General features: G+C 41.1%; 1 protein-coding gene across 8 annotated transcripts in view; it reads left to right on the forward strand.

The window, feature by feature from the left end:
* tenm2a (teneurin transmembrane protein 2a) overlaps positions 1-13611 on the forward strand; it is a 646939-nt gene that overhangs the window by 612585 nt on the left and 20743 nt on the right. For all 8 annotated transcript variants that reach the window (XM_058798657.1, XM_058798659.1, XM_058798660.1 and 5 more), the window contains 4 exons: positions 44-145; positions 2494-2688; positions 4851-5051; positions 5170-5355. In XM_058798657.1, coding sequence (XP_058654640.1) covers positions 44-145; positions 2494-2688; positions 4851-5051; positions 5170-5355 — 684 coding nt within the window. The remainder of the gene's footprint in view (positions 1-43; positions 146-2493; positions 2689-4850; positions 5052-5169; positions 5356-13611) is intronic.

Consider the following 13611-nt stretch of genomic DNA (forward strand, 5'->3'; position numbering starts at 1 on the left):
CATCAAAGTGGCCTTTTTTAGAAAGGTTTCGTTCTTTTTACAGACTCTGTGCAAGAGTGTCCCCGCAACTGTCATGGTAACGGAGAGTGTGTGTCAGGAGTATGTCACTGTTTCCCCGGGTTCCATGGCATGGACTGCTCGAAAGGTAAGAGACACTCCAATTACACCCCGAACTCTGTCGTACAGCAAGAGAGAGAGCTTGAGGGAAAAAAAAACATTGACAGAGAGAGAGAAGTGAGAACAATTTTGACCTCCCTGTCACTCATCCTAGTGAAATGGAGAATGATCCATTGATGTCATATTTAAAATGATAGTTCACCCAAAAATGATAATTTTGTCATCTTTTATTCTCCTCATGTCATTCCAAACCTGTGTGGCGATCCATTTTGGAAAGCTGACGTTTTGAGTCACATGGACAAATTTTATGGTGCTTTTTTTTGTCATTTTGGAGCTTGACAACTTCAAAAACTCATCATTATTCCACAACAGAAAGTCATACGGATTTACAATAATGTGGATGAGTAAATAATGACATCTTTTTCATTTTTGGGTAAACTGTGCTTGGAAACTATGGATTAGCGTTAGCATTAGAGACATATTGAGCTATAGTGCTTATGCTGGAGATTGAGGTCCTCTGTCCAGTTCTCATCTCCATGAATCTTATTGTCATCATTTCTTGTCACCTCTGTACTTCTTCTGTCAATAAAATGCCAAAAAACTGCAAATAGTGCAAAACAGCATGCAGACTAGGGTCCAGACAGACATAAAGAAAAGAAAAGCATGCAAAAACACATGCAAGGGGGAACAGCACTGAATTGTTGCCAGTGGGATTCAAAGAGCTGAACACATCAAAGATGTGTGTTAATCTCAGCGGTCCCAATGGCTCTACACACTCAACAGCCTTGGGTTTAGCCCAAGAGTCCAGACACCCTCTAGATGAGTGTGTATGTGTGTGTGTGTGTGTGTGTGCGTGTGTGTTTCTGACCTAGCTATACGTTTTGGGACCAATTGGATTATATAATTCCCAACTTAATTTATGGACCATCATGAAAAGGAAAAATGGTTCATAAATAGACTAAATCTTTATTCAACTCTGGAACTGCCAAAAGTTTAAGAGGTAAGAGATGCCTCTGTAGTAATTATAATTAGCTGAGAACAACAGTTGTCAATGGGAAGTCCCCATTTCGATAGCTGGGTAAATGTGTGTCCTCAATTGCCCAAAAAATTCATTTGCACAGCTTGACTGAAAATTCATTCACTGCATTTGCATACTTTCCTGTTAAGAAGGTGCTTTAGTTCTATGACTCAGAGAAACTGAGATCTGTATGTTACTAGAGGTCTCTCTCTCTTTCTCTCTCCCCCTTTCTCTCTTCCCAGGCATAAGGATGATGAATGGTGGTTCATACAGCCCAATATCTCCCATTGTTCACCTGGGAAGCTCATGATTAATAGTTTTGTTACTGCAATGTTAAATTACATTTTCTTTCATTACAGTTTTCTCCAACCTTTCACAGCTGTCCACTCCCCCCACTACTGCTGACCCTCTGTGTGTGTGTGTGTATTAATATCTTTACAATGCACAGAGCCTTGAGACTCTTGTTGCAGAAATCACCCCAGGAAGTCTTTTTAGACTGCTGGTTACTAGACATCTTTCATCAGGGCTTAGAGAGAGTGCTGCTGGGTAATGTAGTTTAAAAAGTCGAGTCTCCGGTTCAGATGCAGGCACAGTCTGTTCTGATCGGGTGCGGATATATACCATGCTATTGCCATGTTTTTAGACAAGCTTGATATTATTGTTTTTGGACACACATAATGTTAGTATGATGTTTTTTTAAGTAATGTACAGTATCATAATATTATTATGTTTTAGGTCATGTATCATGGTATTACCATATTTTTGGACATGCACCATGATATTATTTTTGAGACATGTACATGTAGTTCTGTGGCATTTGTTTTGGAGTCAAATTTGAAGTACCTTAAACCCCATAATATATGAATATAGTAATCTCCTTGTTGGCTTTTTTTTTTTTTTCTTTTTTTGATACATTTCCTCATTTGTTAGTTATTAGGTTAAAAGCATCTGCTAAATGAATAAATTATCATCGTAATTCAGTTTTCAATCAAACTAAAGTCTCAGTAAGAGAATGTTCCACCAAACTGATTGTTATTGAATGAGTTTATTATTTTAAATCGTATGTCCTCAGTGAGCCCAGTGTTGTCAGATGTGTGCTCGGTACTTTTTTTTTCTAGTATCACACCATTCAGATGTGCATCCATGACCACAACTGCTAGCCTGTTTCTCAGTCGCTTCATAAACTTACACAGATTCTTTGTAAACATACTGAAAATCTCTCTTCCTATGCTGTCTCATTTGTCTCTCATGCTATTCAAGGGTCTTTAGAGGCAAAATGTTTCAAAAGAAACAAATAAGAAAATGTTAGACGCCACTCATATCAATCTGTGTCTTGTCTCTTCCTGTTTTTTCCCAAGCCGCGTGCCCAGTCCTCTGCAGTGGAAATGGTCAATATGACAAGGGATCGTGTATCTGCTATAGTGGATGGAAGGGTCCGGAATGTGATGTTCCCATCAGTCAGTGCATTGACCCCCAGTGTGGCAGTCATGGCACGTGCACAGAGGGCACATGTGTTTGTTCTCTGGGCTACAAAGGAGAGAATTGCGCTGAGGGTAAGTGTGTGCGTGTAATAGTGTAACTTTGTGTAGATGTAGTTACTTTTTCAATTGCTTAATAATATCTTCTGTGGCTGTAATAGCTACATTCTGTGCATGTGGCTACTTGAAAAGGGAAACACATTTTCACATATTCAAACAGTCATTTTTGGCTGTTTCCCCAGATTCACTGGTAGGTCTTAATGAGCTCCTGCAAAAACACCTCTCAAAGATGAGTAAAGGTTATAAAATATATTGATCTGGGTGGTGAGAACAATAGTTTCAGTCTTGATTCATTTTTTGTGTTCTGTAGAGTTCAGTGGCTCTTGGGTAAGACAGTGACTGGCAATAAAAGAGAGAAGAAAACTAGAAGAGTCCCAGGAGTCTAAAAATGGAAAGGGAAGAGAAAGAAAAAGGTAGAGACAGAAGAAAAAAGATGTGGTATAAGAGGACAGAAGGAGAGGCTGAGATGAAAACAGCTAACAAACATAGAAATAGGTTGATGGAAAACAGAGTTTCAGAAAGTCTTTGCTGCTCATTATAGAGAGACAGTGATGGCAGCTAAACAAACAAACAAACAAAACAGCAAAAGCCTGGCATATTAATGCTTTCTAATTCTCATTCTCTAAATCTCTAATTCATTATCAACAGTCTGGCGTCAAGTCCCACATTAAAGTGTTTAGAGGGGGATTGAATATTGTTAAATGAATTGTTCACCTAAAAATGAAAATTCTGTCATTGCTTACACATTGTCGTTCCAAACCAGTTTTTTGTTTGTTTTTTTGTCCGTGTAACCCAAAAGGTGAATGTTCATGCTGTTATTTTCAATAAAATGAAAGCATATAGCGAACCTAATGACAAAAAAGATGGTAAAAGTTTCCCAGAACAAAATTAAACATAATAATAATGTCTAAATAAAAATCTAAAAATGCAAAAAGGATTGTGTCAGGGTTAGGTTTAAGGGATAGAGAATATCATTAACTCGGTAAGAATAAAGAAACAATAAAAGTCAATGGAAAGTTCCCAACATGGCAGAAAAGCAAATGTATGTGTGTAAAATAAGAGAGATTGTTTTTAGTGGGTCATGAGGAACTGAGGTGTTGCGGATCACAAGGTCAGCACTTTTGCTCCTTTCAAGATTTTTCAAATCAGATATTCATCACAGCAGAGTCACTCAAACAATTTACCTGAAGTGCCGGTGACACAGAAATCGATATCTGTGATGTGCAGTTTCTGCAGCATAAACATTTGGCATGAATGGCTTTATGTGCGTGAGGGGAAAGAAGCAGCACTTCTGTCAGCCGAGGGGGGCTGAGACAGGGGTGTCACGCAGGGCACTTCAGGGCCAGGTAATTTGTCAAATGGCTTTCTCGCACTTTTCATGGCCAGATCTCTTCTTTCGCTCAGCAGTCGATATCAATTTTTTGAGGCACCCCGGATGGAACATGTGAGAGACAGGGTCAAAGTCAAAAAGAGAGAGGAAGGGAGAGTAAGGGAGGGAGAATAAGAAAGACAGACGGAGATGAGAAAGTGAGGGTTTGAGAGGTGAGTGTGAAAGGCTCTAGACAGGAAACTGCCATTCTCACACTTAAGGTGTGGGATATTGATTTTTCATGCTTAGATGAAAGACGTAGTATGTGCTTGTGCATGCCTTCTTCAAAATCCCAGAAAGCCCAGGTATATGTGAATATGCATCCTTTTCTTTTCTTTTCTTTGAATGTTTTTGCTATCAGTATAATGGTATAGTAATTTGCTCAAAGAAATAATCAAATATGTAAATAAATGGGAAAACAGGACATTGATTATTAAACACATTGATTACTTAACAGCTACTAGTGTACACCTAAAATTTTTAATTTACAGTCTTTACTTTTCCTATGACTCATCTTGAACTTACTAATTTTATCCAATCAAATACTATCAAGAATAAACTATTCACAACTCTTTTGACTAGAAACAACAAGTACCAAATTCATGATCATGGCTGTGACATAAACCAAAGGCTTGGTCTTTAAAAAACAGGAACAAGCCCTTTAATATATCCCTCCCTAGCTTCCTTTTTAATAAAAATAAAAAAGTCAACACAGGAAAGAAAACTGAGTTTATAAGGCAATATCATTGGGTCTTTTTTATTTCTGACAGATGAAGCCTCGTTCACGACTCTCACCTTTTGTTCACAGTTGACTGCCTGGATCCGACCTGCTCAAATAATGGCATCTGTGTGAACGGAGAGTGCCACTGTAAACCAGGCTGGGGTGGACCGAGCTGTGAGCTGCCCAGAGCACAATGCCCAGATCAGTGCCACGGTCATGGTGCTTTTATTCCAGACACAGGCGTCTGTAGCTGTGACCCCAATTGGATGGGCCCTGATTGTTCTGTTGGTCAGTCTGCATGTTTGATTGGATCTCAGTAATACAAGTGTTTCATTTCATTATACCTGATTTCTAATGTATGATATGTAAACAGTGGTTTTACTGCTCTGTCCTTTTCTCCACACAGAGGTTTGCTCAGTCGACTGCGGTACACATGGTGTATGCATGGGTGGCTCATGCCGCTGCGAAGAGGGCTGGACGGGTGCGGCGTGCGACCTGCGTGTGTGTAACCCGCTCTGTGTGAAGCATGGCACCTGTAAGGATGGGAAGTGCGAGTGTGAACAGGGCTGGAACGGAGAACACTGCACCATCGGTAGGCATATGCCAGCCCTGATCCAGGAACTGATCTTCCTGCACCCTATACTCACTATTACAACAGACGCCAAAGCAATGTATCTGCTCTGCCTCTACTGATCTTTTGAGCATTATATAGAATCCCTCTTTTTTTCTGTGCGTGAAGCTTAATGTGAGATTGACCTGTTTTTGGATCATCCTTGTTGGTCCCAGGGCAACAATATTATCAACCAGTCAGATTTTAGGGAAAGGGTTAGAGCTGGGGTTAGGGTCTAAATCAGTGCTCTCTTATTTTTGGCCTAAATAATGGTTTGAGCCAGGGGTGTCCAAATTCGCTCCTGGAGGGCCACTATCCTCCAGAGTTCAGCTCCAACTCTCTGCCTGGAAGTTTGTGGTATGCCTACTAAGACCTTGATTAGCTTGGTCAGGTGTGTTTTATTGGGGTCGGAGCTAAACTCTAGAGGACAGTGGCCATCCTGAAGCAGGATTGGACACCCCTGGTTTGGGCAATGGCTTCTTAAGGACCAGCAAAGGATGTTGATCCGGGAACATGACCTACATGCATGCAGCTCAGGGATTTAGGAGAACTCCAGGAAAAGTTTATGCTAGTGATTTTTCTCTTGACTGATCCATCAGGATGGGATATATAGTACATGACTCTAAAACCATTAATATTAAGGTCATGCTCCAAAAGCTGCCCAAAACTCCTGTGGTCCACATTTTGGTAATATAAATCCAGAGGGATTGCAGTCTGCTGTAGAGTCCACAAAAGTGTGCATCGATACATACTGTAGTGGCAACAAAGGAGACCCTCATGAGCACCCATCTAAATTATGAAAATTTAAAAATGGGATACCTTGTGGCCACCTTCCAGCACACCTGATCCAGCTAATCAATCTCCTCGGGGTCACTAGAAACATCCAAGCAGATGTGTTGGAGCTAAGCTACGCAGGAAAATGGCCCTTTAGGAGCAGGATTGAACACCCCTTCCCTACATTCTTGTGAAAACGACAGAAACATTCAAGTGGCAGGCATTGCATGACTGCAAGTACAAATCAAGTGCATCATTTGACCCAAATCTCTGAAAGAGATGTTTATAGCATTTGAAGGTAGAGAATAACAAACTAAAAGCTTGACTTTAAATCAGATTGGAAGCATTTTCCCTATAAGCGTATACAAGTTGTAAATAGGCCACAAGACAGACCAAGGTGAAATCAGTAGCCACGGGGTCAGTAGGTGTAGGAGAGATGAATGAGGTGCTGAGGTGCAAGAGTGTGTGGTGGTGGTGGGGGGGTTATTGAGGAGAATTAGACTGTTCCTCTGTCTGGGGTTGGACTGAGAACAGACTTAGTCGTGTTTGATCACGCCTCACACAGCGGAGGCAGATGTGTGGGCTGCTGGGTAATGAACAGGCCTTGCGGAGTAGCAGCAACTGATGAAAGGTAGAGGCGTCTTCACCTTGACAAGTCACACCTCTTTTTGTCTTGACTTCTTTCTCTCAAAAATAGACTCAAAAGCCAGAGTTTTCCTTTCTCTCATCATCTGTGGATATGTGTGTGCATGTTTGTCTGTCACTCCAAAGATGACACGAGCGACAAAGACTGAAAGTGCTTTGCCTTTAATCCTTCTCCCCATTGTACGCCACAACAGGAAATCTGTCTGCTTATTGTCACCAAACTCTTTCTGTAGGCTAAAAAAGCTTTGTAAATGGCTTCCATCTTCAGTTTCCATTTTTATTTCTCAGAATTCTTCTGTTTCTAACTGATTCAAATGCAACACATGTATTCATTTGTCTTCTTGTTATGACGCATTTTTGTTTCCTCTGAATGTCCTCTCTGATGCAGACTTTTGGGATGGAAGTATTGAAGGTATTGTACCTCGTCGTACTGTGACTAGTGCTAGCTGCACTTTAGTCTGGTCGTGAGCAACCCCCCGCCTCTGATAGCTTGGCTGCATAACGACTGTGTGCTTCTGTTTGTAGAGTAGCCGTTGTGGAGTAGAATGTCATGTCGAGTAGGTTCATAGTGCTAGTCTGTGTTCTTCAGCGTGTGTGTTTATATTCTTGTTGTCAGATGATGATAGTATAGCTGTAATCATCTGTTTTGCACCTTGTTGCTTTTTAAATGTCCCTTTCCTACAGCATTAACTGAGCTACAAACGTGTCCAATCTGTCTGAGCCACTTAGAACAATGACTTTTCAATCCTTCAGATTATGGGGTAATACTATACATTAGAGTGGCCATGTTACACATATAATTTAATAGATAGTAAGCAGGTATCCTAAATGTCTACCACAAGTTATTACAGAGACAGTCTCACTGGAGTAACCTGAGGATAAATGTCTTGCTCAAGTTGTTGATTGAGTCAATGCACGATTCATAACATATAATAATAAATCTCAATGCCAATGCAACCGGTTCTGCTCAGCCCACTCCAAGCGGGGCTCAAACCGGCAGCAGCCAGCATTGGGAGGCAGGCACGCTAACAGGGACCCTGAAGACTAAAGTCTTTAGAGTCAGTTGCTAGTGCCTCTTGAGGAGATTTACCTGCACAACTCCCCCTAGATGGCCCAAATTATCATGGTACATCTCAGTGTGTCTACTCTGGGGCTTTATGAATCCTTGGCAAAGTCTTGGCTCATGAATGTTAACTTGGTGATTGGATGGTTATCTTGCAATGTCAGTATGACATGAAGATTCATGAGTCAAGTAATTGCCAGTATGTCAGTTAAGGCGGAGAAACAGTTTGAAAAAAAATCTTGCAGAGCCAGTTAGATATTGAAACGTGTTTCTAACAAGCTCACTGAAAAATCACATTTGGTTTAACGACATTTCAAGTTAACGCTATCGCTTCCTTAAAGGGATAGTTCACCCTAAAATGAAAATTCTGTCATTAATTACTCACCCACATGTTGTTCCAAACCTTTGTTCATCTTCAGAACACAAATTAGGATATTTTTTGATGAAATCCATGAGATGGCCCTGCATAGACATCAACACAACTACCACATTCAAGGCCCAGAAAGATAGTACGGACACCATTATAATTGTCCATGTGACATCAGTGGTTCAACCTTAATTTTATGAAACTATGAGAATACTTTTCAGCAATTCATCTCTTCCTTGTCTCCGACTCTTATGAATGGTACCACTCACGTGAATGCACATGATGCTGCTTGTGAATGTGTGTGAGGATGCTGCTGACGCAGGAGCCAGCGTGCTGACGTAGAACAAGCATGCGCTGTGGCTTGTTTACAAGCAGAGAAATGCACACGTGTGTGTCGTGGTACTATCGTGAATGGCGGTGGAGACTGACAGAAGAGAAGAAATTGTTAAATAAAGTTATTTTTGGTTTTATTTGCACACAAAAAGTATTCTCGTAGCTTCATAAATTTAAGGTTGAACCACTGATGTCACATGGACTATTTTAATGATGTCTATGCAGGGTCAGAAAGCTCTTGAATTTCATCAAAAAATATCTTGTGTTCCAAAGATGAACGATGGTCTTATGGGTTTGGAACAGCATGAGAGTGAGTAATTAATGACAGAATTTTCACATGTTACCACCACAGTAATGCAAGAACCTTAAATATGCACAACAGCACCACACTTTTGCAATGCATTGACTAAGCAAATGCATTTGCATACTTGAGTGTTTGTTCATGAGTCTTCCGTTAACCTAAAAGTTTTTCATTTTATAGGTAGGATTTATTTCTGCATCTTTGAAGGAATTATGCCATAGAATGGCGCCATATACTTATTAAAGGACCAGTCTCTCTGGAGCAACATGAGGTTAAGAGTCTTGCTCAAGAGCACAATAGTGACGGCTTGAGATGGTTGGAACCGATGAACTTCAAGTTAATAGACTTGAGCTGGAACCACTACAGTACACCACCCCCATTCCCTCCAACTTTTAAAGGAGCAGAGTTAAAGGCTGGGTCAACTGCATGACTCTAAGCATAATGGCAATGCTTGCATTTAAGTAGACTGCAGTTTCTGCTAGAGGCAGAGCAGCACTCACTAAGACACACCAGCTCCTAGCAGTCTATTTGAGTCTGCCTTTATGTTTGCACAGAACAGAGACGCAGGAGGCAAGTCGTCCTACACTTCCATCAAGTCTGCTTCAGACAAAAGAGCTAAATTACAGAGGACACTGCAGAGTGGAGAAAAAGATCACATAGAATTTGCTCTACCTGAGGAATATAGATCACTACTGCAAGTAAAGGGATCGGGAGGGAGTGGATCCTAAGATAAATGTGAAATTTCATGAGCCATTGGTGCAGTGTGGGTCAGGAGCAGTGAGCAACGTTTTTAATGCACATATTTCGGCACACAGGGTGCAGGACCACAGGAGGCATGGTAATGACTTTGTCTCAGCGCCTGCATGAGTTCTAACTCATAGGATGAATACTAATGGAGGGGCAGGAGTGTGTGTGCTTTCCTGAGAAGGGGAGTGCGGTGTGTTTGCAGGGAGAGCAGGATAATGAGGAGTTTAACTGCAGGGACCCACAGTGATCACCTGAATGCTCATGCATCAGTGGACGGAAGCAAGTCTGGCACAAGAGCTAGCAACAATAGTTACTTGATTGGCTCATGAGTGGAAACCACGCCCACCATACAAGACAAACCCATCCCAGCTTTAACTGCACATCTGAATGTCCTTTTAGGGAGTGCACCATTAGTCAAACCAAACAGAAATTGCAGAAAAAATGTTTGACTGTTTCCAAACAGGTTTCCCAAACACACTAGGCCTCTGAGAGAACTTGTTCAATGGGCACAGGACATTACCCAGACTCTGCTATAGTTCAGAAAACATTTGAGTGAAAATTTTCAGCTTTCACTATTCCCATGCTGAAGTTTAGAATGTTATTTGACTTTGTAATAGTACATGGAACTCTATAGGTGAGGAAAACCCAGACAGAGGGCATTTTATTCAGTAGGTGCTCACTCCCTGTGGGACTTTATCTGTCTCTTCCTAAGGCGAATTTGGAGGATTTATGAATCTAACCTTTATTTTATGACCTTTAAAGGCGAGAGGGCTGCAGGCCAGTGGACGGGATAGTTAGGTGGAGGACTGGATTTCTCTTCCAAACATTCTTTCTCCCCTGTAATATCCCATCCTTTAAGACAGTTAAGTCATTTCTTTCTTTCTTTCTTTCTTTCTTTCTTTTTCTTTCTTACTTTGCCTGCAATTCATGCAGTCCTGCAATCTTGCTGTTCTTTTTTTTGCCGTTTTTCCCCTTTCCACCAATCCATCTGTCTCTTTCTATCCATCTCTCCATCCATCAACCGCTGACTGTTGCTATGCAGCGTGCTTCTTTCCCCACCTCACCTTTGCGTACCTCTCTCATACCGTGTGCGCTGACCCATAACTCCAGGCAATCTCAGCTCCTTTTTAAGTAGATTACAATAGAGTCAACCCGCATTACTTTAGCCAGGTGGCTTAATAGTTTGTGAAATCCCACTTTATTCTAGTTAGCGTTCTGAGAATCGACTGGCCTTTGGCATGAAAGAAGGGCCCTGCTCAGTGCTGCCCAATGAGGACGATCAATGGTCAGCATAGATTTTGCTGTCCTGGTGTTTCATAAGTATTTGGCTGCTTAAAATGGCAGCTCCATTTAAAAGGCAATCATTGCTAAGTGACTTTCCTCTCAGCTCAATATTGCGTGACAATCGATGCATAGCAGGCTGTTAATGTGGCATCTCAAGGACCCCAGACACTGAAAATTACATTAATTAAAGCAACATTTGATTTGAGTCACAATGGCTGAATGCGTCCCAGTGCATGCTGGGTTTTCACACTCCTCTGGTCGAGGCCATTTCATTTCACTCATCACAAATCATCTGAAGTGTCACCTGTGCCGGGTCAGCTGCCAATAATACTATATAGCCTTGCGATAAAGGAAACCGGCTCCTTCCAAAAGGCTGTGTTTCCAGGGTAACCATAAGCGGAGGCTGTGACACACTAACAGAAGTGTTAACTGTTAGAGATTGAACTCCGGGGCACCAACGATGGTTTCTGATGACACAGTGTGAGGTCGCAGCATGGTTTTCGTTTTACAGCGAGTTAAGAGACGATGCCCACGGCAGTGCTGAGATTTTTAGACTGCATGTTTTATTTACACGAAACTCCTGATGACTCGGAAATGTCAGGTCACATCTCTAGGGTGCTTAATTATGGACTGGTGTGGCTAAAGGAGAATAGTGCTTAGCCTTTTCATTTCTCTTTGTGTTTGTTCATCTCAGTCTTTGCCTCTCCCAGAGAGAGTTTCCTTAAAACATTCACATCAATCCACGTTCTTCTCAAAACTGTTGTGACAAGATTGTTTTCCGCATTTTGTCTTTTAGGAAGACTGTTTATCCCCTAACTGCATACATTAAACACCCCCACACGCCGCACTTCACTCTAAATACTTGATATATTTATCAAAGCACCTTTTTCTCTTTCTTGAAAACGTGGGAAAGGTGACATTTTCTTTGTTTAAGCGCAATAATCGGGTCCCCAGTGCATCTACCAACCCAGAAAACGTGAAAAAGAACAACCCAGTGCATTTTTTTGGAAAGCCTTTCTCTGCAAGCTTGGGAAAAAACGAGCCACTCAGATTTTGCTTCCCCCATGATATAGAAAGGGGATCTTCTTATAATATTACCGCCTCTTAATTTGCAAGTTTCCACCCATGGCGCCACCATTGTGTTTTCACAAGTGACAACTCACAAGTGGCTGGTGGAATGATCTTCCCACCCCTATTCGGAGTGCTGGATCCCTGTCAATCTTCAAGCAACAGCTGAAAACTCATCTCTTTCGACACTACTTGACTTCACCCTACACTTAAAAAAAAAAAAACTCTTTCTCTTTATTTATTCCTTCCCTTGCTAGCTTGTAATTATTTAAACAATGCCTGAGACTTGGTATTACAGGCACTTCGTTTGTCGGATTGCCTCTTCAAGATGAATCGCTTTATGTATTCCCCAATTGTAAGTCGCTTTGGATAAAAGCATCTGCAAAATGACTAAATGTAAATGTAAACTCCATGGCAAAAGTTCAATCGAAGCATGCTAGCTGTTCTGTCTTTGGCTGCACAAAAGAACACAGAACACTATTTAGAGTCCCAGCCTCAGAGGAGACAAGAGAACAGTAGATTTATTTACTGTATATTACGCTGCTGCCACACAGATCTAATATAAACATGTAATTTTTTTCCCAGCTGTTTACCTTCACAGACATAACCAACTGTTTTTGTAATGTTTGTTTTTATCATGAACTTGTGTGTATTTGACAGTTTAAGCACAATAAGACATGGAAGCACTTAGTTTAGTACTCACATGCCTGTGACAGCCGCTTTCTGTGCGCGTGCTTCGGATGTATGTGCTCAGAAAACCGTATATCAGATGTTTAAACTAATATGGTTTAAAACGCATGATTTCAGTGCGATAGACATGATAATCAAAACCAAACAGATGTTTTTTTTTAGCAGAGTATCTGATGTACGAGCTGTAAAGGCACAGCCCTATTCTGGAAAAGGGGGCGGGGAGCAGCAGCTCATTTGCATTTAAAGAGACATGCACAGAAACAGCGTGTTTCTGCTTCCGCTCCAAATATACATTTTCAGAATTATATAATAAATGGGTATTTTGAGCTGAAACATCACAGACACATTCTGGGGACACCTGAGACTTATATTACATATTGTAAAAAGGGATATAATAGGTCTCCTTTAAAATAAGTATACTTCTACACCTTCATATTCCCCACACTATGTTCTTATTCGAAAGTCTTTGGTTCTCACACACACACACACACACACAGAGGCTCGTACTTCAAACTAAAGATGCGTCGTAATGTGATCTGTAGTCTCCAGTCTGTCTTAACCACATTCTTACATGAGAGCATTGCTCTCTATCCAGACAAATCAAATCAGCTACTGTAAATGAACAGTCGGAGAGTGTATGTGCTCTTTACAAATATCCCCTCCTGAATGGATGAGTTTTGATAAATTCATTTGCTACCAACAGCGACTATCAGTGGAGTCTACCAAAGATAATTTAATTGCTCTCAGAGTTTGAACTGATTTGAGGTGTGAATAGTAATGCTTTTCATATACTTCATCCCCTCAGATGGGCATTGAGTGCATTGGAGGCAGATATGGTTGTGTGTGAGCACTGATGCATGTCTGCCTGTAGTGTCACAGCCAAAAGTTTGAAAACCTAGACACCTGTTTTAGAGCTATTTGTATAAAATTGCATTAAACAGATGCAAACAGGTTTTTTCTTATCTT

The sequence above is a fragment of the Onychostoma macrolepis genome, chromosome 14 (genome assembly GCF_012432095.1).
Source record: "Onychostoma macrolepis isolate SWU-2019 chromosome 14, ASM1243209v1, whole genome shotgun sequence".
NCBI lineage: Eukaryota > Metazoa > Chordata > Actinopteri > Cypriniformes > Cyprinidae > Onychostoma > Onychostoma macrolepis.